This window comes from Chelon labrosus, assembly GCF_963514085.1.
Source record: "Chelon labrosus genome assembly, chromosome: 10".
NCBI lineage: Eukaryota > Metazoa > Chordata > Actinopteri > Mugiliformes > Mugilidae > Chelon > Chelon labrosus.
The window spans coordinates 21,274,915-21,300,722 of NC_140360.1; the positions used below are offsets into that span (position 1 = coordinate 21,274,915).

General features: G+C 43.4%; 1 protein-coding gene across 3 annotated transcripts in view; it reads left to right on the top strand.

Moving 5' to 3' along the window:
* The first annotated feature begins 9,378 nt into the window (after positions 1-9,378).
* itga5 (integrin, alpha 5 (fibronectin receptor, alpha polypeptide)) overlaps positions 9,379-25,808 on the top strand; it is a 31,524-nt gene continuing 15,094 nt past the window's right edge. For all 3 annotated transcript variants that reach the window (XR_014699286.1, XM_084553575.1, XM_084553576.1), the window contains exons 1-14: positions 9,379-10,025; positions 18,236-18,366; positions 21,948-22,048; positions 22,520-22,643; positions 22,858-22,919; positions 23,013-23,058; positions 23,150-23,275; positions 23,374-23,418; positions 23,658-23,701; positions 23,931-23,987; positions 24,560-24,612; positions 24,700-24,908; positions 25,387-25,578; positions 25,659-25,704. Coding sequence is in view for 2 of the 3 variants with exons in the window: in XM_084553575.1 (XP_084409701.1) it covers positions 9,820-10,025; positions 18,236-18,366; positions 21,948-22,048; positions 22,520-22,643; positions 22,858-22,919; positions 23,013-23,058; positions 23,150-23,275; positions 23,374-23,418; positions 23,658-23,701; positions 23,931-23,987; positions 24,560-24,612; positions 24,700-24,908; positions 25,387-25,578; positions 25,659-25,704 (1,442 nt within the window). In the remaining variant the exon portion in view is untranslated. The remainder of the gene's footprint in view (positions 10,026-18,235; positions 18,367-21,947; positions 22,049-22,519; positions 22,644-22,857; positions 22,920-23,012; positions 23,059-23,149; positions 23,276-23,373; positions 23,419-23,657; positions 23,702-23,930; positions 23,988-24,559; positions 24,613-24,699; positions 24,909-25,386; positions 25,579-25,658; positions 25,705-25,808) is intronic.

The following is a 25,808-nucleotide window of genomic DNA, read 5'->3' on the forward strand; positions in this document are numbered from 1 at the left end:
CCTCTCCTCTATATCACATTTTCTCTCATCCCTCTCTTTCTTTGCCTGGAAAAACTCTATGCTGGTCATGTGTGAGACATCCGGCCCACTTAGAACAGAGGCCCAGTCTTTCTCTACCAGCTTGTACTCCACGTCAAGCCATGAGCACAGACATTGAGTACTGGTAAATGTTGAACACACTGATAAACGGAACAGGGAAGTAGTACACTGCCTTATTTAGAATTATAGTTGGAAGAGGGACTGAGTCACAAGACTTCTTAGGAACAGTGTCTCCCTAGGGAATTCATTACAGAGAATGAATCAGTATTGTAGCACAAACATTAGATGTTGGTGTTTGTGCTCAGGGGGCTTTGCGTGGGATAGGTATCACCATAAATGGTCAGTTCCCCATTGGAGTCAGAAATTTAGTCTTCAGGTTTGTGGAGATGAATCAGCATTTAGAACAATGAGGATTGTTCCTGAAGGATTGTGACAATGGCAAAATCAACCTTTAGGGTATTTTTTATTTTAAGCAATGCCTGCAATGGGGTGAATATAGTGATATACGGCAACAAATGAAATTGAGGTTTGCTGTGTGAAACTGGGTCTGCAGTTCAGGCTCTTAAATAAAGTGAATTATTTATTATTTTCTTTTAGGAGACACCTCAAGATGAACAGCATTACTTAAAGTAGTGATACAAGCTACCAATCCACTAACAACACCAGTCCTTAACTGATGCAAGGAAGTTTATTAACTGACAAGGAGGAAAACTGATGGCTAGGTGAGAGGGGTCAAACTGAAGATGCGTCAGGTGGAATGTGGAGGTGGAAGATGATCTTTGGACACAGAGGAAACCAAAGAACGAGACTCGTGGTGGGGGGCACTTCTCAGGAACTCCAGCTCCCTGTTCCCCTGGTTCCCGTGACGAAAGAGGGACACACCTTTATAGGTGAGCGTGGGAAATTATGCACAGTACTACACCTATGTTGGACAGATCCTAATCCTCCCTTTGTATTAATGGGGTTTAATGATTTGCCGTATTCTGCAAAAAGATAACAAAGCATACATGTACATATATGGCTCTGAGTAGATGTCAAACAAATATAAACTGCTTAGAGGGTGTTAATATAAACACTGGTGGTTCACTATTGCGATACAAACCTTCCATCTCTTGCGGTAGTTTTATGGGAAGTGAACTCCTGAAGGCAAGACAATGTCTTCCTGTCGTTTTCTACCTGGGTGTCCCACTTGAGAAAATTAGTTTTCAAGGAAATAAGAGTCGAAGCTCTGTTGTACAAGTGTATATTTTGTCATTTTCCCCACAGGGAGGACACTGGTGCTGCTGTTCCTAGGTGGTCTTCTGCTGAGCACTAAGCTGTTATTACATTACCAGTTATGCCTATTAGGTGTGGTCAGGAAAATTCATTTTGTCAATGCTATAATAACAATCGTCAATTTAATGTAATTGCACATAAAAGCCTGAGTAAACTTAAATGAGTTGTCAGGTTTTTCCAGGGACAGAGGTAATTCCATTAAGGCCTCAGAGACATCAACACGTTTTCCTCAACAACATGTGACGTTAAAGAAACAGTGAATGAGATTCATCAGCAACACCAAAACACAACATTCCTCAACACAAATGCAGGAAGACTGTGATTGTTTGGCTGTAGCATAATGGCACTCTCCTAACATCTTAACATCTAACATCTTGTCTTCCCTGGTAACATTTACTAAGAGCGCCCAATCAGTGTAATTTCCACTGATGGAGGTGAAGAGAACCTGGCACTGTGCTTTGGATACGGACTTTGGTAAACCTATCTTTACTGAGCAAAACAAAAGGCATGGAAAAGTTATTTTTACTCCTGGGCAGGCTGTTTGAATTATGGACCCCTTACAGCCAGGAGTGTACTTGTACACACTGTGGCAGATTCAGTATCAAGTCTTACAGACGGTCAAAGGCAAAAAGCCTACTAAAAAGATTTTCCATGGAGATGTCCCAGAGCTGGATGCAGGCAATAAAAATACCTGACTGTGTTGTCTTTTTCCCGACACTTTTATATTAATGTTTGAATCACTGTGAATTCAAGCAATCACAGCTTAAATATTGCTGCTTGTATATTTAAAACATCGTCGTGTCATTAAATTAATAAACCCAGCGAACAGGTGGATGTCTGGCAGGGTCCTTTCTAGGATATTTAATGCATACACTTTAGTGACGAGTCAGATTTCAAGTGGAGGAAAAAACCTGCAGCTGAACCATAATAACACTGCTGACCTCGTGCCCTTTCATTAGAGAAGACACTTCACTTCCCCTTTGTGCTGTTTGCTTGTGTGCATGCTCTGGTTTGTTTGAGATGTAACCCTATCCAAGTGGAGGACATGCTATGTGCCAAATGTTCTCTGAATCCCTCATCAAACTCGACCCCACCAAAAATTGATCTCACCGTGCTAATCATTTCCCAGGACCCCTCACCCTGTGCCTACACGAAGAAGGGTCCTCACTCATTTAAAGAAGGGAATGAGCCATTACAGAACAGCTTCACCAGACCACCATGGGTTGTAACCTTGCTCTGACTCGTGCATTAGCAAGCTGACAGAAAAAGACTGCATGTTCACACCAGCTGATAAAACCAATGCACCGATCATAAACCTCTGATGGTTTCTATATAAGGCTGCGCAAGTGTGCATGACACCTCGCTGGTCTGGACAGCATTAACATCAACATTGACTTATAAGGAGGAGCAGGGCAGATAAAGGGGAGTCAGGGGGTAAGTGTGACTCTTTAATGGGCATTGTGGCTCACCCTCCAAAACATTGTTTTTTAATGTTTACAGAAGGTGACACAGTTGACATATGGTACATTCATCTGAGACCTTGGTCAACGACCAACTATGTTGTTCATCAGCCCCGGCTAAGTGCCGTCTGGACAGGAAATGACACACAATACATCAGGAAGTAGTCAGAGATGAGAGATAGAGCAGGAATAAATGTCGCCATGGTAATGGAATAGCCACAGAGCTGGTAATGTTGGATTGACAGTCAGCCCACTACTATAATCCAAACTACTGAGTGGATCAGTGAAACTTTATACAAACATTTATACCACACCATGAATCCCAGTGAATGAGCCCCTGAGTTTTCCATGAGGTACTTCCTTCTTCCTTCTTTGGTGATCCCTTTACTTCCCCTATACTTCTATCATCAAATCAAAATTTGAATGTGTCTATTAATGTGCTTTATGATAAAATATCTGTGATAATATTCCCATCAACGGCAAGCTTTACTTTGCGTTAATAGCTCATCTGATGTTGTATTGTTGAGGCTGATTACTGCTATTAATATTTAGGAGTTAATAAAAATGTGATATTTTTTCAACACATCACAGACACACAGATCTTGAGTCTGTAGATTTGAGTGTTGTGAGATGCACTACATAAGTAATGGGACATCTTACACAACAAACATCAACTTGTCCTTGTGCTCTAACCTGAACTATTTAGGTTATGTTAATATGTTGGTATTGACCCTGTGGTTTCAAACACATCTATTTGTGTTTTGTGCTAATGAGCACATGTTAGCATCCTTCTGCTATGAATCTACACAGTGCCTTACACCACTGTAAGGATTTATACTTATGCCCTTGAGTGTTTGAAGAGCTTCTTTGTGTACTTCAGACGATGGAGCTAATAAATGTTGAGCAGTTACTTGTACTGAAATCACTGTAATGCAGAAAAGAGTGGAGACATTTGAGTAGATGGTGTGCAGGAGGCGGACGAGGGTGAATTTTCAGCGCTTGCTTGTAGTCATAAATGAGGAAATGAACACTGATGAATCACTGCTGTTACTGTCTGCGCCGCCCCGACATGTAGTTTCGGGGACGGTGCACGTCATGCGACTACAGCCTAGATCAGACTCAGGAGCATTTATATAATTTAATTCTCTTTAAAGTGAACCAAGTAAACATGAGCCTGCTGTGTCTGTGCAAAGCTTCACAGAGCTGCAATGGGGCTGTGCAGCTGTCACTGTATGATTCAAAAAGTAAATATTAATAGTAATGCATTCTGTGGACTAGGTTTGATAATCTTGTACTGTACAGCTGTGTGAAGAAAAAAACCCCAAAGAAACCGGAATGATAAGTGTGAGTTTCCACCACAGGAAGGAAGAGATAACTTGAACGCCTCGACCAGAACCATTCAGGAAGGTACGATAATGTGTTACACCCATAATGCTGGTGTAGAGGATGACAGTACACTGTTAGAAATTCCTGTTCGGAATTCCAACAGTATTAACCCGTTATTTTTGAATACATCACTCAACTGTTAATACAAACAAAAAAATGTGAAATTTTGGTGATTTACTGTTCTTTTAACAGAACTATTCTGTTTTCCTAAAATACAGCATTTTACCTCTAATCATTCATCCAAACCTTCTAAATCACGGTATCATGATGTATTTTTTGCATTCTGGGAAATTTAACCCGAACTACACATGGGAAGCTGGATTTGTTCGGGCGGCAAAGTGGCGAGGTGGTTAGCACTGATGCCTCACAGCGAGAAGGTCCCAGGTTCGAATCCATGGTCATCTGTGTGAAGTTTGCATGTTCTCCCTGTGTCTGCGTGGGTTCTCTCCGGGTACTTCGGCTTCCTCCCACCTTCCAAAGACGTGCTGGTTAGGTTAATTGGTGATTCTAAATTGGCCGTAGGTGTGAATGCTTGTCTGTCTCTCTGTGATAGGATGTGTCCTGCCTCTCGCCCGATGACAGCTGGGATAGGCTCCAGCAGACCCCGAACAAACGATTACAGAAGATGAATGAATGAATTACATGTATTTTAAAACAAACCAGTTGACTGTAAAGTATTGTGAAAGTAATCTTAACAAACTGTAAACACTGTATTTTTCAATAACAGTACAAAACTGTAAATTTTATTGACAGTAAAAAAATGTTAATTTTACAGTAACATAATGGCAACCCTGCTGCCAGTTCTTTACTGTTATTTTACAGGAACATTTTTAACAGTGTACATGTAAAGATCCCTCTTCAAGAAGGCATGCTCCATTGTCCACATGTCTTGTTGTAAACGCATAGAAGAGACCCTATGGGAAGGCTTTGTCTTTCAGTGAGTTGTTCCATCAATCTCACCAAGAAATGCTTCCGTAACTGGTGTAAAATGTGTGTCTCCCTTCACTGTTGAAAGCCACTGCGGTGGTGTTGTGACTGCTGGTGCCATCAGTCACTAATTGTCAAGAGATTTGTCAAGTCACTATATTAGTGGAGTATCTACAGGCCTTTATTACAGTGATGTGCTCCCTTTAGTCACAATACAAATATAGATGTGCTTGAATGTGGCTGAGTTTTTATGTCGTGCTGTTTTTGCAAAGATAATTTGAGGCATCCATAAAAAAGGAACATGTTTATGTTTTGTCTGGGAATATAAGAAGAAGCTCTGTCTATACATATCCGTTTTCGCTTTAGTGCAGTGTGTGTTTTTGTCCTGGGAAGCCTGGTGTGACTATTTCCATATGCATTGTGTCAAACATGTTTGGCTAAGAGAGTGGGTGTGGGAAAGCAACAGCAGCTAATCGGAGGGAATGTGTGAATGGTTACGTGTGTGTATGTACGTGTATTTGCGTGTGAAACAATACCTCGGGGCTCTCCAGTGATCACACTGATTCACTACCCTCTCCTGCTGTACCCCTAGATACACACATTTTAAGAGCCGCATTCCTTCGCTCCGAGGCCCGGCGGCAACCCCGCAGCACGCCTGCTCCAATAGCAAAACACAGAAGGGGGTCAAGGGGCGCACCATTACTCTGAGAGACAAATAGGCCATCCAAATAAAACGTGACACCCTGAACATGGGACCTGAATGCAAATCTGGCTGCGCACACGTCTCATTCAGCGTCATCTTTCAGCTCAAACGTTCCTGTACACAAGTTTCCTCAATGGAAGCAACTTAGAATCATATACTCTGCCATGTTTGTGTTCTTCATTGTGTAAACATACTGCCTTGCATTGTGTTTTGTAGCTTGTGCATCTTGCAGCAGCCTGGACACTGAGTGACCTCCACTTAAATGATGTGAAGCATTTTATGCTGCCCCTTAAAAAGGGTGTATTTAGGCAAAGAAGGTCAGAGACTAAGCAATGCATGAAACACATCGCTTTGCCGTGAATGCAGGCAGGTCAGAGTTACTGTTTAGGACCTCTCTATGTGTTATGGAGTGTAGAATGAGGCTGAGATAGGGGTCGTTTCCCTCCCAGCAGTTTGCATACTGCTGCTTTACTGCCCTGCTGCCTCACACTGATTAGCAGATGTACATAAAAAACACAACTGCTCGTTTTCAGGCGATTTGTGGCGGTTTTAACAAGGCAACTAAACAATGGACACTGTTTGGATCATCTTGCTGCCCACACAAGTTGTCCCACTTTGTCTGAACTGACAATTAAACCTCGCAAGAGGAAACGATCCTCCGCAAGGGCGGGTGATCTTTGCCTTGTAAGGCTCCATCTAAAACTATTGCATGATTCACTCTCCATTTACGTTGCTAAGAGCTTGTGTTGAAAACAATGGACAGTCCACTCAGCAACACGAGCCAGCTCAGGACTTCCACCCCTTCATGACAAATCTGTCATCCAGTACGCAGTGTCTCAACTGGCTGGAGCGATCAGCAACACTTCACCACCACCCTTCCTCCTTGCACATGGGGAATGTTACAGAGCACAGAGAGGAAAGCAAAGCAGATAAGACTTGAGGGTGCATGCATGTAAGGTGTGCGTTTGTGTGTGAGTGTAACTGAGTAAAGAGATGTAACTCTGTGAAACAGGAAGCCCAAGAAGGCTTTTACATTGGAGGAATTTCCTGCCTGTAAGATGTGTATCACTGCATTGCTGCAGTAACTACAGAGAGACCAAGAAAGGAGAAGGAGGAAGGAAAGTTCGCTCTGTGCATTTAAAAGGCATCTCAAGACACGGCTCTGGCCTGCCAGACAGGGCTCTCGTTGACATCAAGGGCAGGTTTTAATGTCAGCCCATTCTTCTCAAAGACTTGGTGGGGGTTTTCACAGCAGTATATCCCTCTGTTCAGAAACCACATTTTCCATCATTACCCCCAATTTCTTTGTTCAACAAGACTTTTCATCCATTACTAAATGAATCACAAATCCAATACATCCGACAGGAGCAGGTAAACAGCTTAGAGGAACAAATAGAAGTAAAAAAACTTGTGTATACAAAGCACAAGTTACCTGTTGTGGCCGTTGTTTGCTGTCTGTTCCCAAATGGTAAACTACTGTTTATTCTGTGACTTTAAAGGATAACAGTTGCCTAATAGCGACCATCAATGTATCTCTTCACCCTGTGGAGCCCATCGGTATCAGGTGACTGTTTGTGCCAGTGAGATGAGGGTGGGGTGAAGGCTGGTGCATCGGAGAATGAAGACCATCTCTTGGAGATAGACGTAGATTTGCTAAATTAGGTTCAGAAAAGTTACAAAGTACTACTATTTGTCAGTCTCACAATAGTACTTAACTGAAACAGAGATTCAGGTGTGTTTTGCTATTGTAGTCTGATAACGTGACATAACTTAAGGACACACATCAGACTCAACATGCAAAGCTCCCTGCCACTAAATTACTTTCTGCAGGACATAAAAGCAAAGCAACTGTTGCACAAGAGCACTGAGTTCACACCTTCATATCTTGTTATAACGGAGTAAAGTTTATGGCTCATAGTGGCGCGCAGTTAATAGTTTATCTATTTGAAACCATATGCACGGTTTCCAGAAAGAAAGAGAATCCATGTATAAGTGTGTGTTTTGCCTGCACGTACACACACATATATATATATATATATATATATATATATATATATACGTGCTAGCCCTTGTTGAAGGGCCACTGTGTCACCCTCATATTTAAAATACCCGGCCAGCTGTGTAGAGTGTAGAGTGAAATGTTCTATAAGTGTTTTGCTGCACTTCAGATCTGTTGCCATAGCGGCTGAGTGATGATGTCAAAGCCCAGGCATTGGCTTAAAGTAACACCCCCTTTTTTCAGCGGAAAAAGGCGAGATGGAAAATACTGTTCATTTAGCCAGACCCAATTACGGATCAGAAAAAGCAGAACAGGCTCTGGCTTCAGGCACAAAATATTCTTTGTAACCTGGTGTACGCTGGCTTGTAGGTTAAGTTGCCGCTGGATGACACACATTCAGACGCATGTGTGAAAAGAAAGAGGGGAGAGAATACTTGATAAGCCGGATACTTCAAATAGATTACTGTGTGTGGACAGATAAAATGAGAGCTGTAATGTTCAATCAGGCAGACAGTACAGAATGATGATAAGCGCTGATATCTTGGTATTATCTTTTTCCAAAGTATTTGGTAGCCCCCTCTGACCAAGCTCATGAGGTCATGGCTGCAGACTCTCTGTATCTGGAAACATGTTTCAAATTGCTATCCTTTTTGATTCACTGGTATATTTGTGGCCAATGCATATTCCCATGTAACACGTGATGGGATTTCCTAAAACCAAGTCATGACTTCAGCTGGAAATTTTCAGCAGCAAATCATTTTGATGGGTACGTGAAATCCGCCTTCCTATCAATCACGCCTTGAGCTCTCATTCATCTACAGTTTCGTCTTGAGGACCTAAAAACAGAATGAGACCCCACCGGGATTAGGGCTTTGAACCATCAAGTGCCCTCAACAGCTGTGAACTGGCCCCTCCAGACACTCTGGATTACTCCCATCAGTCTACGGTCAGACTTTACCCGGCGTGTTGGGGCGCTTAGACGGAGTTATAAATACGAGCTGCACTTGACAGAGAGTTCGTGTTGCTACTGCCACACAGCCAAATTTGGCCCCCGTGTTCAATCCTCGAGGCTTCGAGTGAATCAGCTAAACCAACAGTCACTAATTCCAGCCGGCCTGGATTGGTTTATTAAAGGTCTCATTGCAGTGAGTAGTTGCTTCTCGCAGCCTAACCACTTTCCTCGGTCTCGTGTGACTCAGAAGCAGTAACATAAAATCTTCCCACACCCCCCTGAAAGCTCACAAGAGGACATCATATGCCCGAATGAGATCAACACTGTAATTAGATAGAAATACATATGGATCGCACACTGAGACGCTGGAGTGGCCAATAAAGGCATAATTAGTTTGGAGTTATGCTGTAAATTACTGCTCTATAGTCAAAAATGTACATCTGAAAAGTGGTTGTGAAAATAAATAAAAAAACACCAAAGAGGTGGAAAAGAAGCATGAAGCTTCACTGACCTTTCCATCACCTGCCAGGCCGTCATTACTGGCTTCAGCTTTGGCTTCAAAAGGTCAGGATAAGTAGGATAAGTACGAGATAACATCAAAAGGAGGATTTTGGATCCATTGTTCTTTTGGCTAATAATCTTGGTGATAGTGATAAAACTGACCACGTTTTTACCACACTGTTAAACATATATTCTAAGTAGATTAGTGGAGGAGAAGTTCCCTCTTCAAAGTTTTTTTTTTTTTTTTTAAGGGAATCACTGGCTCCTCCTCTTCCAAACTCTGTTACGGTTGTGGGAACTCCCTGCCCCATGTATCATGATTAGGTGAGCAGAGGAGGCGTGGGCCTGGAGAGGGACAGAGAGAGAAGCAGAGAGAGGAGTGAGGACGCTGAGAGGAGCTGACGGAGCGTTAATGAGATACTGGCCGGTTAGAGTTACAGGGATGCAGTTTTAGTCATATTGCCCCACTGTTTTCAGGCTTGATCTGCGGACTAGAAAACGACAAAAAGAACTGGGAACTTTCGTCACCCGAAACAAACTTTAGTGGATTAATTTATTATTTAAAAAAATAATAATAATGGGCTTGGAACGATTTCGCGCAAAGACGCCGGGGACTGTAGCGTTTCTCGGCTCATTCCTTTGTATTGCCGGGCTGTTATTCACGGTTTCCCAGCCTGTCTGCGAGGCGTTCAACTTGGACGTGGAGAACCCATCTGTTTACAGAGGACCTGAAGGGAGCTACTTCGGATATGCTGTTGACTTTTATTTGTCAGATACTGCCAGGTGAGTTTATTTATTACGCGAAGAATGTACTTTCCCGAAATGTTATTTAATTAACAAATAGGAAAAGGGGAGCGCTTCAGAACAAAGTGACGAACATTTGTGTGCTTTCTGGGCACTTCAAGATACCCAGTCGTATTCAAATGTGTTGCGCGCATCTTGCAAACTTTCCACTGGACTGTTTTGGAGGTTTTGGCCAAACATGTACAGCCCCTCCGTTAAAGTTACAGCGCAACTTTCCAATAGGAGACCCATTTCAAAAACGTTTATTTTGTGGGATGTTGTTTTGGCTCTGTTGTTAATAAATCGAGGTTTTGTGTATATGCAGTGTTCCTTGGACACATGCTTTACGCACGGCGCACACGCCCTCAGCTCACTGTGACTGAATAAACCTTGGAAATTACATTTGTCTTCTAAATGGATCACAGTATAAATCCCACACAACTCTAATATAAAAGAGTAGCTATTTCATCATAAAAAGTGATGAACCTAAAGAAAGTCCCCATACTTCCCAATCTCATTGTGCCACAAAATTACATTCCTTTTTGACCTTTTAATCTGCTCCTCGCCTTAAAACGCCTGGACAAGGCTCCTCACTGCGACTTTTAACAAGCAGATCTTTGCTGCTGGTTGTGAGGCTTCCTGACTCCGTGGGGAAGGGATCCCTGTGACACTCTGCATTCAGCGACTGTCTCCACATTCTTCCTGAGAAACTTTTGGCATCGGTCATTTTAAGCTCATGCATTCATGCCTGTGGTCAGCTCTAATACCACAGTAGCCTGCAGAGAATATAATAGGAGTAAGGAGGTTTCTGAGTGTCCTAAGAACATATAGTCTCTGCATCAGCGCGCATTCAGAAAAGTAACTGCATGGGTTCATTTAGCTGCTGACAGATGTTCATTTGTGTTGCTACCCATGGGCCTAACCCTGTAATCGGAATAGTAATTAACAAAAGGTTATGCAGCCGCAGTCAAGGTTTCACTCAGACATAATCAGACTTCCTGGCGGAGTCCGTGTCTGCCGAGCACCAGCAGTGTCTCAGACCACTGTTCAACCAGTCGGCATGCTGGGATTTGAGAAAGGGCTTTGTGCCGAGTGGGCCGCCAGCAGCAGCTTTAGTTTCCCTGTTTCTCCTCCCCACTTCCCCGGACGGCAGACACTCAGACATGAGGAGATTTCCCCCCTCTTTTCTGGCCCTTGCCGTCTCTTTAAAAGCCTTCTGCTCGTGGTCTTAATTTCTCTGCCAGGGAAGTGGGGGCTTCAGGAGAGTGGTATGATTTAGGATGTGAAGCTTGTATTCATATACTCTTCTTCTCTCTCCCACATCCCCCTCCTTTCTTCCTCCTATGCTGATGTCATTCTGCAGAGGTTTTTAATTCATCCATCGCCTAGACCTTCCCCCACTGTCTAGCCTCGCTCCTCATCATCTCTCCCCTTCTTATTGAGGATCAGACACAGCAGACGTCGTTTTACTGATGACTTAATCTGAACTTTTCTACAGCTGAGACAACCTTGCTCGTGGGGGCGGGGATGAGGCAATTGTTTGTATGTGCAACGCAGGAATAATGTTTGAATGTAGTTTCCTACAGCTCATTGCCCTGTAATTTTCCTCCCGATGATATGTATTCAGAAGTCAAATGTCAAACTAAACAAAGTATGAGAGAGCAGATTTAAGGTCGTGACTCATCGCTTTATCTGCAAACCATACGCATCTTCCACTTTTCCTCCACAGTTTCACACATCAAAACCCATCAGTCGAGACATGAAATGAGTTTCTGTTATCGCTTGTTTTACCGTCACATCATCATCTCCCACTCCTCGGAGATGTGAGGAGCGGGGGAGTATAGCTGCCACCCCTGTGAGGTCAGTTGAGGAATTGCGCAGAGATTCTTCTTGTCAGGATGAGCTGCCGTGAGCCTGGCTCCAACTCTGTCGGTAGTTCTTACTATGGCTTTTAGAAAAACACATGTTCATCACTGGGTAGACCACAGTAGAGCATTTGCAAATCAAGACAAATGGTAGATGTAGAGACAAGGGATAAAGATACTTGTCCCATTCATACATGTCCATGCCAGGCAGACAAATACAAAGGCTTACTTTCTCCTCCTTTGAAGCTGATCCATGACAACGAGTTTATATATGCGGGTCTGTTGTGCCCTTCGGCCTGACTTAATAAAGTTAAATGTGGACGTTGGTGGACAGCCCACCATGGAAGAACGCCTGAGGATGTAGTCTGTGAACTGTGTGTGACAACTCTTGTCAAGTGCACACAGGAAGGGCAAGAGGATATATGGCTCCCTGTTGTGTGTGTATGTTTTTCCATGTCGAGTGACGATGGACTTTTCACAGTCTTTTTGCAGCCCATGTAAGTTAGTTAGGCTACAAGCAATTCTGAGGGCTGAGTTGCTTGTCAAACACTTAATAATGAAATATCAGCAACCGACTCCTCTTTGACTTTCTCTGGTGCCAGGCAGGGACAAGGGAGTGGATCATTCCGAGATAGAGAAGGTCAAAGGTCAGGGGCTGTAAATAATAACAGACCAGGCCTGGAGTGTATGAACAGACAGATTCATGTGTTTTGGTGACATACTTTTGTTTCGCATTTGCCTACAGATGGTCTGGCCATGACAAGTACATAAAGAGGTCAGCCAGTCCGTGTAGGTGGCTCTCCTGAACTTTGCTTTCTGAAACAGGGTTAAAGTCAAACGAATATTGACACTGGACTGGGGTCTCTTTTGGCCAGTAAAGCTTCAATGTTTTCTTTGTGTTTAAGCTGAGGTCTCTCTCCTTAGTCTCACTGCTGTTATCGTTTTCGCTGGTGACCTTTTCTATCGACCAGTTTCTAAATCAAACCAGTACGCGTTCGCACTGCAGGAGCACAGCTTGTATATTTAGTTGCCAAGCTTTTCTTCTACCAGGTTCTTGTTGTTGCATGCAGACAAAGAGGCCCTTTGTCTAATGGCAGAAATTGTTTACTGTTTTCAATGGTGGGAACTCTCACTGTGACTCATTTCTTTCTTCATTTATTGGGCTTCTGAAAAGTTGCTTTAAAGTTCCTGTTGTCAAACATTATATGCAGCTGTGATTGCAACGCTAGTGGGTTGGGAGCCTCAGTGTCTGTTTCTGTAAAGGTCAGTCAGGATATACTTAGCATGCTTACACTATAGTCTGTCTCAAACAAAGTGCCTTTCTAGCCTTCACTGGTCCGTTGGTAAAAGGCGCTTTATATACTGAGCTTGTGTGTGTTTCACTGGGGGAAAAAAAAAATGTCAGCGTGGATGGCGATGATCATTTAAAAGGGCCTCCTGTCACGTCTGCTGTATTAGTTTGGGAATGTCTCGAGGACGTCACGTCTCTGTTGGAACGGTTTTGGCCACTGGTCAGGGTCGTCCTGACTCATACTTTGCTAGATTTAATCTTTTACTGCCAGAAGGCTTGGTTTATTTTAACCCCAGGTCACAAAATGACTCACATCTATGGTAATTTGATGAAGGCTATCCTTTATATGGCAGTAAGCATAAGCACTGTCAGCACGTGCATGATAATAAATTCTGTTGGCTGAAATTCAAATCTGTTCTAATATTCGAGATGGAAATGATATGTAACTATTGGCCGTTCTTTGCTATGAATGTGTGTTTGTGTATAAGTATGTGTGGGTGCAGCAGGGGTTGGGGTGTGTAGAGGCAAAGTGCTCCAACAGCTGCAACCCCCACCCTCGTCGCCATGTTTAATACAACAGCCTCTCTATCCTGAGGTGAGAGCACTGGACCCCCTGATGTGGCCATTGTGGAGAGGTGTGAACCACCAGCAGTTAAACTCCCTACAGGAGGATTTTAGGGCGGTGGGACTGTGAAAGGGGGCTGAGGGGCTGTAATTGTGGTCGGGGGTGGGCAGCAGTTTGCTATGGGAGAATACATGGACGAGACCACGAGTCATTTTGATGTTTGATGATGCCGTGATAGCTGGATGTTTCAAATTTCTCACTTGCCACTTGTGAAATAACTTGACAGGTTGGTGGTTTTAACAAAACAGCTGCTGGGTTTAACACATTAGCTCTGAAAGCGCCCAAAAGGATGGCAGAATATGAAATAATTGCTGCTTGTTGAAAAGGGAAGAAAAAACAACAGTCGCTAAATCAAATCGGTGTCAATTTGCTGATTCACTTAACAAGCTAGTAACCCCTACCCAGCTGCAGAATAGCGTAAAATCATAAAAGCCTAAAGTATTATTTCAAATTGTGTCTGGATGTCCACACATTTTTCCTGTGTGACAATAAACTGCATTATTTGGCTATCTTAGCAAGCGGATCTTCTAATTTCCAGGCCACCTGTTGCCCAGCACTATTATCCTTTAGAGGATACAGAGGAAGCAGTTACTGCGGTGATATGGGATCAGATCCTTGACAGACTGGACTGTTTATCTTATCATCACTGGCTGGTGCAGGTTCAGATCTCGATGGTTTCTCTTCAAGTCAATCTGGGGATGTAGAAACGTCTATAAAATGTCAGAAACGACGTAACTCGTCCAAAGCTTGTAGAGCTTTTTTTTTTCTGGCGCAGTGATTTAACAGTACCATCTGACTGTTAACAAAAAAAATGTGGCGTCGGCTCAGCACAGTAGACTCTCTGTAGTCAGCGTATGCCGTCCCAGCAGGCACTGCTACTCTCATCATCTTCATGCTCCTGGATAGCAGCGCCGACAACACGTGTGCATGTGGTGCGTGTGTGGAAAGACGATCGTCCATATGGCGGCCGTAAGGACTCAAACAGCTTCTGTCTGGCCTTGGGTCTGAGGAGACTGCTCATATGGCTCCATGTGGTCTAGAATAAGTCATCACTTAATTTAGTGATGCCGCTTGTGCTTTTTAATTTCTGTCGTTCAGCTGATCTCACTCTTTTAAGTGCCGCTCCTGCTTTGCAAAAAAAAAAAAAATCAATATTACTGTAGCATGACATCATGCAATTATTCATTTGTTGAACATGCAAACTAACTGTCCAGCTCCGTATCCCTGCAGACATTTAATCAGCATCATTTAAATGTGTTGCTAAAACGTCTCTTCAAAGAGGGAGGGAGAGAGGTGTTTGTTGTATTTTGTCCCGTACCATTACTCCACTGAAGCAGTGAGAGCGGTGAAGGTCAAGAGCTGCCTCTGGCTCAGATCAGGTCATGGCATCTGGGTTTACTGATATGGAACCACTCCAATGTTTAAGTATGTGTCAATAGCTGGGTGTAAACTACATACATGTTTTTCTTAGGTGTTGGTGAGATTTGCAGGCCAATAGTCTCACTTTTTTTCCCTTTTGCATGTATTCGTTGAGCCATGTTTATGACAGCAGATGGTGGCTGCAGCCGGGACACTGGCAGGGCTAACAAATGTGATTGTAATTTTTCCCTCTTTCTAGCTTAAAGCTGTTATAATAGTGTTGAAGTGACATCAGCCTTGCAGCTGGGTGGAAGACAATTAAATGTGGAATGGGGAAAAAATGCTGGGCTGAACAGAAGGGGGTAACAGAGGAATTTGCCCGCTGACAGCCTCCTTCTGTAACCTCATCATAAAGCGTATTAGCCATGGCTATGCGCAATAGTGTCGCATCAGCAAGTTCCAGCACTCTGCAGCACCCTTAATTTCTCAACCCCACATAAAATAGTGGTTACACTCGGGCAATTATGGTGTGGTGAGGCTTTTTCTTTCGCCTGATTGCTTGACCTTCAAATGAGACAAACCAAGCGCTCGGCTACAGTGGAGCTGTTGTTTACACATTCCTCACTTGCAGCTCAAATCATTTACAGTAGTTTAATTAATGCTTAATTGTCGGCTGGGTGGTTGAGATCATTAGTGGCTGCTGTGTGGCAGCTGGTGGGACATGGTGAAGCCGCTAATGCTTTTAATCAGCCCCTGCTTCCACCACTAGGACATTGCTCAAATCCCTCTCTTGTGAAATGGGCTGGCTGTTTATCTATAGCAACATAAAACTGAGAAATGAGCAAACATAATAATTTAAATGTCCAGTAGCCAAAGTTTTTCATTGAGCAGAGTAACCAGTCTATGAGCATTTTCGCTTGAGATGCATGCTGAGCTACGTGCTACTATACCCCCTGTCACAGGTCTGTTGTCTGACCTTACTTTAGCCTTCGTAGCAAGAACACACCTTGTGAGCTTAACAGCTGAGGATTTCTCGTCTCCGACCAGTTACATATTTTTACATACCAAATCCAAGAGCCCCGCTTTTACAAAGGAATTTGTAATGTAGCACTCAGCTGACTGCAGTTAGAGCTTCATTAAATGCTAATGAAACCAAAGCTGTACCTTTTCAGCACACGGCCAGCAGATAAAGTGAGAGGGTGGGGGAAACGCCATCTAGAGCTAGACAGATCCTCCCCCAGATATAAGACCCATTAAATGCTAATTCTTCCTCATTTACAAAACGTTCCGATTACAATCAATCTGTGTTTGTGCGTGAATCTGTGTTTGCACATCTGCATGTGCATTGTAAGGTAGTGAAGCTAGCTTCAACTGCCAACTTGCTGATTAAAGCATGATCTGCTTGTTTTGTTATTTCCTGTATTTTTTCCCCTTTGAAAAGCTGCCACGGCCAACTATTGCTGGACTGCGTTCAGATCTGATTCAACAAAAGATGCCGTGGCTTTCCTCCAGTGGTGTCATTTATTGCCTACATATGTTTGTAGATTATTTCTAAAAGGTTTTCGCCAAAGAAGCATTTGCCCTTTGGTGTCCTCAGAGATGTTTGCAACTTGAATTAGAAGTTTTTTGAAATGTGTTTTCCTCAGGTAGATTTTATTTGGGTGTGAGAGTTTAACAAAAGCAAGAGCGAGCTCTTCAGATGTCTCATTGTGAGAATTCCCTAACCAGGAGTCCCTCTCTGTGATTTAGATTATTGTACAGGTGCAGCTCAGTTGCTCCACAGGGATATTCCTCCATCTGTGGTCAGAAATAAAAGGGGGACACTCTTTCTTCCTTTCCAAGATGAAGTGGTTTGTTTCATTTCCCCTTTTCCAACACAAACCGGGAGTTTCTGCTCCACATTTGGATATGGCATTGTCTCTACTGAGGTACTGAGACTGTGTAATATTAAACTCTGTGACTTTCTCTTTGTTCTCCCGGTTTTCAAAACCATAGATGCTGAAAGGCTTTCAAAGCTTTGCACTGACCACCAACACACCAGACTTTTTCCACAAGTCATCCCATAACTTTCTGCAATTTGTCATCTGAGGTAATAGATAGGTTCAGTGGGATTAATTATGGCGGATTACAAGACCTTGGGAGATTGCACGGTTTAACTGCTGTTTGACTCATGCTGGCTCTTCCGTCTTACTTTGGATCCTGCTGTGTAGTTGCCCTTGGGGCAGGTTGCTAAGTTTAACCAAGATGTAAACCTTCATGCACTTCTGGCAGATACGGAGCAGGAAAGGGTGTATTCTTCCTGTTTTAAGGCCCCTAGAGACCGTCTGCTCTCAATGGTCCCATGCCTCCTTTACCCACATCAATGACTGCAGCTATGTCTGTGATGCTTGCTGGGTCAAGTGGGTCCAGAATGAGGTAATGCGTAAACCATCCACTTAAGGCACATTATCTACTGTGCCACTTATCCTTGCCCAAATATTGGTCGTCTCTGTTTACATAAAGTATCTTCCCTTTCTGCTTTTTCTTAATCTCTGAACTCTGTCCTGCATCTCATTACCCCCTGAGCTCACCTATGACCTCACTATTCATTTGGTGTCGTTTGAAGTGGTCGGCTGCCTTCCCTGTAGTTGTACAGTGTAGCTCCAAGGACACTGATGTTTCGCATCACAGCTGTAGAAACAAGAGTTTGACTCCACTTAGCCTGTCTGCTCTCTTGTTTTCCTGCTGAATCTGGCCCACAGGGGAGCATGTGTGCAAGTGTTTCTCCTCGTGTGTCTAACTGCATGCTAGTGGAGTGAATGGGAATGCGAGCGTCGCACATACACATGTCATAGCAGCAGTTTCCAGTGGTTGTATTGGATTATGCAGAACAGCACTGCAACTTGTTACAATGTTTTGCATCTGAGTCAGAGCACACAGCTCACTAAGTGGTAAAATGTGGGTACTACATCACGTTTAAAGCTCTCGGGCTGGAAGCTATTGAACAATAGACTGACCAAAACGTTTTTACCGGTTGTGTTATTGGGTTGTGATTGGTGATCTATTAATCTTTTTTGGCTCTCCCTTGCAGTGCGAGTGTGGTGATAGGAGCCCCAAAGGCCAACACAAGACAGGTCAACATTACAGAGGGAGGGTCTGTGTTCTACTGTCCATGGAGCCTCAGCCAATCAGACTGTCACGCCATCGAATTTGATACTGAAGGTAAGTCTTATGATTGACAAAGAGAGCTCATTAATAGGGAGGGATAAGATTTAGGACCTATTGACAGGTTATCAAAAGGTTTACTACAAAAAGTTTAAGGAAAAAAATGCTAGACAAATAAGTCTCTATGCAGTCTTTAATTGTACAGTCTAACTGATACTGCCCTTTGTCTTATTATGTGGTTGTTTTGAGAGGCTGCAAAACTGAAGAGGGTGTTTTACGTCTCTAAAGAACTTCTTGTTGCTTCTCTGTGCACTTTTGAAGCCATCGGGGCATTTCCTTTCTGGATCAGGCGTCACTGTTCCATTCCACTGAACTGTTGTTGACTATGCTGGTTCCTGGACGCGGAATGATCCTTTTTTTCCTGTTTGCGTCTTCTCTTTGGGCATGAAAAGAATAATGGGGTGTTAAATAGGTTTTTGAAGGATTCTCCTTCCTTCCTCCCTTCAGGTTGTGTTTGTGTTGCCTTGCCTCAGGAGGTGTAGTGAGATAAGCAACCAGTAAACAAATAGGGCAGACAAAGAAATATCCTGTTTGTGTGACAGATGAAGCACATACTGCCATTCTTGACAAAAAGGCTCCAGCTTAGTCAAAATTAAGTAAAGTGCTTTAAGAGAACATGAGGAAGTCCGCAAGGTTGTCGAATGAATGGATTCATGTTTCAGTATGTTGACAGAGTACCCATCAGCCTGCTTTGCACAATGAGGCCTTGGCAAAGTGAGGAAAAGACACTCAGAGTAACTAGCTTTTAGGATAAACACACACAAACAGTACAAGCCACACATCACTGTATCACTTGGCTTATTTCCTGAGAAAACAAAGCTCAGCTTAACTCTCAACATGGAGAAGTGGAGTGTTTCACAAGCCTCTATTTTTTTTTTTATTGGACACCGTTGCTTGGTACCCCGGGCTCTACTATTTTTTCACTGTTTTTCTTGCAATATAAAATGTGTTGTGCATCCATGGGTGCTGGCTAAAGGCCACGGTGAGTGATGTCATGCGCAAGCAACGAGGCCTCGCAGTCAAGGTTAGTCCCCTGGGCTGTCAGAGAGTGTCCTTCATACTTTGAAATGGCTTTGAAGGAGAATATTTGAGGGCCGGAGCCAGCTCTGACATCTGGATCGTGGCAGAACTGCTGCACAGTGGAGGAGCACTCGGTGCACGGACATCTGCATGCAAATCTGACTATGACAAACAGCTGTTACATGGATGACATTTACTGCTGCAAACCATTTACTGTATCCCTGTCTGTCTTGCCAATCCTGATTGTAAAGACTAGAGCAGTATAAAGGAGAGACATTCAGGGATTTTGCTGCTGAATGCTAAATAAAAGATGGCTGCAGAGTAGTAGTAGTATATTCTTAAAACAAAGTGGTGTCAGAGGTCTCTCTGTTTCTCAGTGTGTTTGAGCTCTGACCCACGGGCCACAGACCCTCTTAATTAGCCTAACTAATTGGGTCAAAGTGGCCAGAGACCCCCTCCCACCCACTTCCTCTTCTGTGGAGATAAGAGCCCGTCTATGGATTTGAGAGGAGAGGAGGGGACTGAGGGGCAGCGGTGTGGGTGTGAGAGGGCACATACAGGATGGGACGAAGGGTGGGGGTGGAGGAGGAGGAGGGTCAGAAACCAGAGTCCTGTTTCTAGGCTCTGTCCCCCTCTCCTCTCCTGCTGTCGGTACCCCCACAGGGGGAAGCTGATGTGATGAGTGAATTTGGCCATTTGTCTTCTACCCCACTGACACACACACAAATACACACAGACGTACAATGAGAGGCTCTAACCCCACTAATGGCTATCAACTCACACACAGTTCAAAGTGAGTGAGTCTATGCACGCACTCCAGACCACCCCCCTCACTCCTCTGCCGGTCCCAGGAGAGACTGGGCCCGGCACCATGACCCATCAGCACACTCTGCTAAGCGGCATCCCAGGGGGACTTTGGTCACATGGCATCTTGTTGTGGCCTGTGTCTGTGTTTCCTTTTATCTCCCCTGTGAATCTCTATTTTAAAGCATTCCATGTGATTCCAGCTGGCTGCCTTCAGTCGCCTCGCGGACAACAAACAAAACTCTTCAACATTTTACTGACACAAAACTAGTGTTGCCATAGTGAAAACTCTACTGAGCTTCTTTGGACGATGACGCAGACTCTCTTGTACATTAGAAACATAACTGATAATGTGCGTGTGCATGTGTGTATGCAGTAAGAAGTACAACAGGGCTTTTCCGCTGCTACTCCTGGTTGCCTTGGTAACATAACTCAAACCACCACAGTCACTGTTCCGCTCCTTTTGATGGATTTGCATTTGCCTTAACCAAACAAATCCCCTCCCCTGTCATGAAAATGTTAAGAAAAAACACCATGCAGCTAAAGCAGATTAGTTAAAGTAACAAGGTTATGAGGAGTTGTTTAATGTGCCGGTCATGTTACTGCCCATGTGGCCGAAGCATTACTTTTCACCCTTCTGAACACGTAAGGGCAGGGCTGGCTCCTGTCGGCCCACATTGAAAAATAGCAGGAAAGCCCGGAGATGGAGATTATGCAGAAATACTGCTGAGTTATTAAAAAACTATAATCTCTCTGCTTACTGTCCGGGATGAGAGGAGACAGCACTTCCTGGAAGAAAAGGAGAAATGGGCTGTATAGACAGGGAGACTTAGGGGAGATAGCTCAAGAAAAATGAATAGAGAAATTGAGATAGTGTTGAAAATGAAAACAGAGAAAGGGAGACTGAAGTGTGGGCCTTAAAAGAGATGACTGGGAAGTTGCTGTGAGGAAGCCAGGCCAGAGTGTGTATGTTTTCCTTGGACCCCAGCCCCTTCGCTGTTTCCACAAAGACACGGAGCAGGCCTTCACCCTCAGCTCCAGGCTCCCTCGCTGACTGGAAAGAAAGAGTAGAGGCGGACAGGCATGGATAGAGAGGCCTGTCGTACAGCCTTCTTTCCTCACATCCACATCCACAGAGGTCATGATCTCTAGCAGGATCTGTCAGTCTGTGCTGCTCTGCTCTTTTGCAACACGTCTGTGGTTTAATAAAGTTTACAGAAATGTATCCGATTACTGCAAAGTGTTAGTGGAATGGCTGATCTCGAACTCACACTTGCATGTGATGCATGCCAGCTTGTACACTGATATGGTGATGGGACTTCCTCGCCTAATCAATTTGTTTGCGTTTCATTCTTTATTGCGGCACAGATGTAACATCTGCCTTCCAATAAAGCTGCGTTTAAACCAGACTCCTCAGACCATCTGTCATGTCACCTGCTGCTGTCAAAAGAGTTGAAGTGGGAGATCAGGCCAGGTGGTCAAACAGAGCAAAAGGTCATCAGGGTTAAGCTAGTCCAGTCCAAACCTGGACAAGAATAGTGGCCTTGTTCCATAAAATGATTTCTTTCAATTTATCACCCAGGATCATCTTTGCATAAAGAATAATGCAACTGGAGTCTTAAAGCCAGCTGTGCAGATGTTTCGAAGAGCATGGGAGGCGGGAGGCAGTATTAGGATACTTAAGGTCCAGCTGAAGGAATGCATGTTTTATCATGCTGCTATAACTCAGTGTCTTTTTCTCCGTATTTTCCCAGGGGATCGCCTCGCCATGGTCCATGACACACAACATAAGGTTGATTTCAAGTCCCATCAATGGTTTGGAGCCACTGTGCGTTCTCACGGTGACACGATTCTGGTAAGGTGACCCTCTTAGAGAGGCATATGGGGTTGGGGAAATAAGTTTCATCTTTTTAGCACACCACCGATGTTCTTAGCTGCTCTGATTAGGGCAACTGAGCATGTGTGTGCTCTTTGTTTGAAATTTGTCTTCCAGATTACTGTCCATTAAGTTGTTGTCATTCCGGTCCAGTTTTCACCTCCATTCTCAACATATCATAAAGAAATGTTTTGTGACATCAAAGTTTAGCCGCCCTTTGTTTGGTCTGATTGTACGGGTTATGACCTGGGTTGAGTTACATAGTTACTCTGCTCCAGATGTACCGCTGACCTCCGCTTGAGACCCCTCCTGAGTTCATGAGGGTGTTGTTGCAACTGGAAAAACATCTCCCACCTTAAAGCTCACCCCGTTCATCAACACATCTCTTCCCTCCCTTTTTTTTCTCCTCCCTACCAATCCCCATCTCTCTCTGCTTCCACTCTACCCCAGGCTTGTGCTCCTCTTTACTCCTGGCGGACTGAAAAAGAGGTCCCCCATTCTGACGCTACAGGAACCTGCTACATCTCCGTCCAGAATTTCACCAAATTTGTGGAGTATGCTCCCTGTCGTACAGGTAACCCCTCTTTAGATCTGTCTTTAGTATGACCACACCACTTTGTCTTTACCTTAATATTGCATCTGTCTACTGGGAAAATAGATAAGAGACATATTTGTATCCACAAAATAATGATATTTGATGATGCCTTGAATCCAATAGGTTTCAAATATTGAATAAAGTTGTCTTTAAGGCATTCATGACACACCACTCTACTCTTTTCATGGTCCAGAACTCAGTGATGCTGTGGGACAAGGCTACTGTCAGGGAGGATTCAGTGCAGACTTCACAAAGGTAATAAATATATCCCAGCTTGTGCACCACCTCAGCTTTCTGTGCTAATCTTCTCTTTTGACATTTTAGTAATTCAGCTGTGTTATCTTTTAGGATGGCAAAGTGGTTTTGGGAGGCCCAGGCAGCTACTTCTGGCAAGGTATGTAAGAAACATCAACTTTAAAAAACAAACAACAACCTCAAAATATCCCTGCGAGTTTATTTTCCTCAATGTCTTTCTCTTGTTTTAGGTCAAGTGATCTCTGCAGCTAAGAAGGATATTATCGACGCTTACTACCCAGGCTATTTCATGCAGTCAGTGAAGGGACAGATCCAGACCAAACAGGTTCAGGCTGCACACGACGACAGCTACCAAGGTAAGAGAAGCTGACAAAAACCCTCATGATAAATGCACATCCACGCATATATTCATTTTTCTTCTGTGAAAGCTGATGTCCTCTGGTGTTTTCAACAGGCTACTCTGTTGCTGTCGGGGAATTCAGTGGTGATCAGGTGGAAGGTAAGTCAATAAAATGGGCTACACACATGTTCCAGTGTTAGACATTTACAAAGCAATGCAAATATACAGTATAAATATACACAGCTGAAATAACATGAGCGGAAATTAGCTGCAATATTTTACATGATTATTGAGCTGGAAATGTCATCAATACTGGACTCCTGTTATCCTCCTGCTGGGTTGGATATGTATGTTTTTCCCTGCTAAATCTTTGCTTCATCTCTCTGTTCACTCCTCAGATTTTGTGGCTGGCGTTCCAAAAGCACTCATGCTTTATGGTTCAGTAAGTAAGCCTAATCATCACTCTCATTTTGGCTTTCATTTAAGTGCTTTTAGAATGGGATGCCTGGGCTTTAGGCTCGGGCCTGATGCAGGAAACTTAAAAGAAAGAAAACAGCCGTGGCAATATTGTCACAGTGGGAATTATTTGTACAGCAAATTCCTTACTAGAATCTGTGCTTATATTAGACCCTATAAAAAGATGTTCACCATATGTGCTTGCTGTGTTGCAGGTGTCCATTCTGAACGGTACAGATCTAACGCCCATGATTAATTACACTGGCGAGCAGGTGAGTCTGAAAGCTCCTTCACACTCTGCTTCCTCTGTGTTTTCATTGCTGGTCCTCGTGAGAGCTCTTAATTTGTTGGGTCAGTGTAAGCAGAAATAATTTCCTTTACAGTGTTCTGTTTACTGGATTATGGTCTCTTTCGTGGTTTGCTGCAAAGTTCAGCCATTGAGGGGAAAGTGCAGTGGCAATTTGTGCAAATGGCTCTGGGAACAGAAAAGCCCCGGAGCTCGTTTAAACAGTAATGATTGACTCAGCTGAATAAATAAAATCACAAGTGAATTTGCATACTCTCCGGCGATCCGCGCTGCTTCTACAACGCCTGTGCTTTTTAGCCGGAAGATTGCGACTTACATCTCAGAAAACAGAACACAAAGCCCTAAACTGGACCTAAACTGTTGAACCCGTCAAGCCATTTTTTTTCTCCTGGCTCTATTTTGAAGAAAGCAAGTGTGAGTTTGCAGAAGCATGAGTGTTTTGGATTTTCTACGAACGAAACCAAAACAAATCTTGATTATGTCTTTTGTCGCTGAGATTTTCTCTGGCTAAAATCTTGGAAACACTTTTCTTCATAGATGGGATCATATTACGGCTATGCAGTAGCGACGACTGATATCAACAGTGATGGGTGAGTATTGGTCTCACGCCTTCCTCTGTCTCCTTGTCTCTTTCAGTTTATTATCATAGCTGAATTTAATCTTTTTTTCGTCTGCAGGATGGTTGACCTGCTGGTGGGAGCTCCCATGCTCATGGTCAGAGGCTCCGATGGTCGTCTCGAAGAGATGGGCCGGGTCTATGTTTATTTACAGCGTGGCCCCCTGAACCTGGAGCTCAGTCAACCTAACGTCACGGGCACCCAGGTGTTTGGGAGATTTGGCAGCACCATTGCACCGTTGGGAGATCTGAACCAGGATGGTTTCAACGGTGAGAATGGACAGTTTGAAATAACATTTGTTTTTGTTTCATCTCCTTGTGCTAAAGTAACTAACACATTAGCAAACAAAGGAAAGAAATGAACTCTGTTAAAAACTAAACTACAATATGAACTTAATGATTCTTTTTACTATTGAAGGTTTGGCTTGAAAAAACGTTTTTATCCACTTTATGTGACTCTAGGGATGGTATTGTTGGTTAGTTGAACCACTTACGACCCCTAATGAATGAAGCCAAATAGCTTTGGTGATCCCATAATTTTTAATGTACTCCATTATATTTATAAGTATGGTTCATGACTAAATACCAATGAAACTAATAATATTTAAATCAGGCTCAGTTGTACTTTATGTTCACCACTAATTAACAGATGTTAATATTTAGTTCAAATTTTTACTGCAAAAAGAAATCACTTTATTAGATTTAAGAGATAATTTGATCTCACATTTCTTTTGATATTTTGCTCAAGATGTGGCCATCAGCTGCCCTTTTGGAGGGGAGGATCGGCAGGGACTGGTTTACATTTATAATGGATACTCAGAGGGACTCAGGGAAAAGCCATCTCAGGTGATCACAGGACAGTGGGCTGCTGGAGCTATTCCTGCCAGCTTTGGCTTTGCCCTCAGAGGTGCTAAGGACTTGGACATGAACGGATATCCAGGTAAGTGAGAGGACAATATATATGAATAACCATTTTTATTTGTTTTATTACATTTTCTAATTGATTTGGTTTTTCCTCAGATCTCCTCGTTGGAGCCTTTGGTGTTAACAAGGCAGTTCTTTATAGGTATGTTGTTTTGATATCTGGATCTAGCTAGCTCTATCCTTATGCCACGCTAAACAAAGCAGGAAAAAAAAAGCAGAAATGTAATATTTAATGCTTAATCTGTT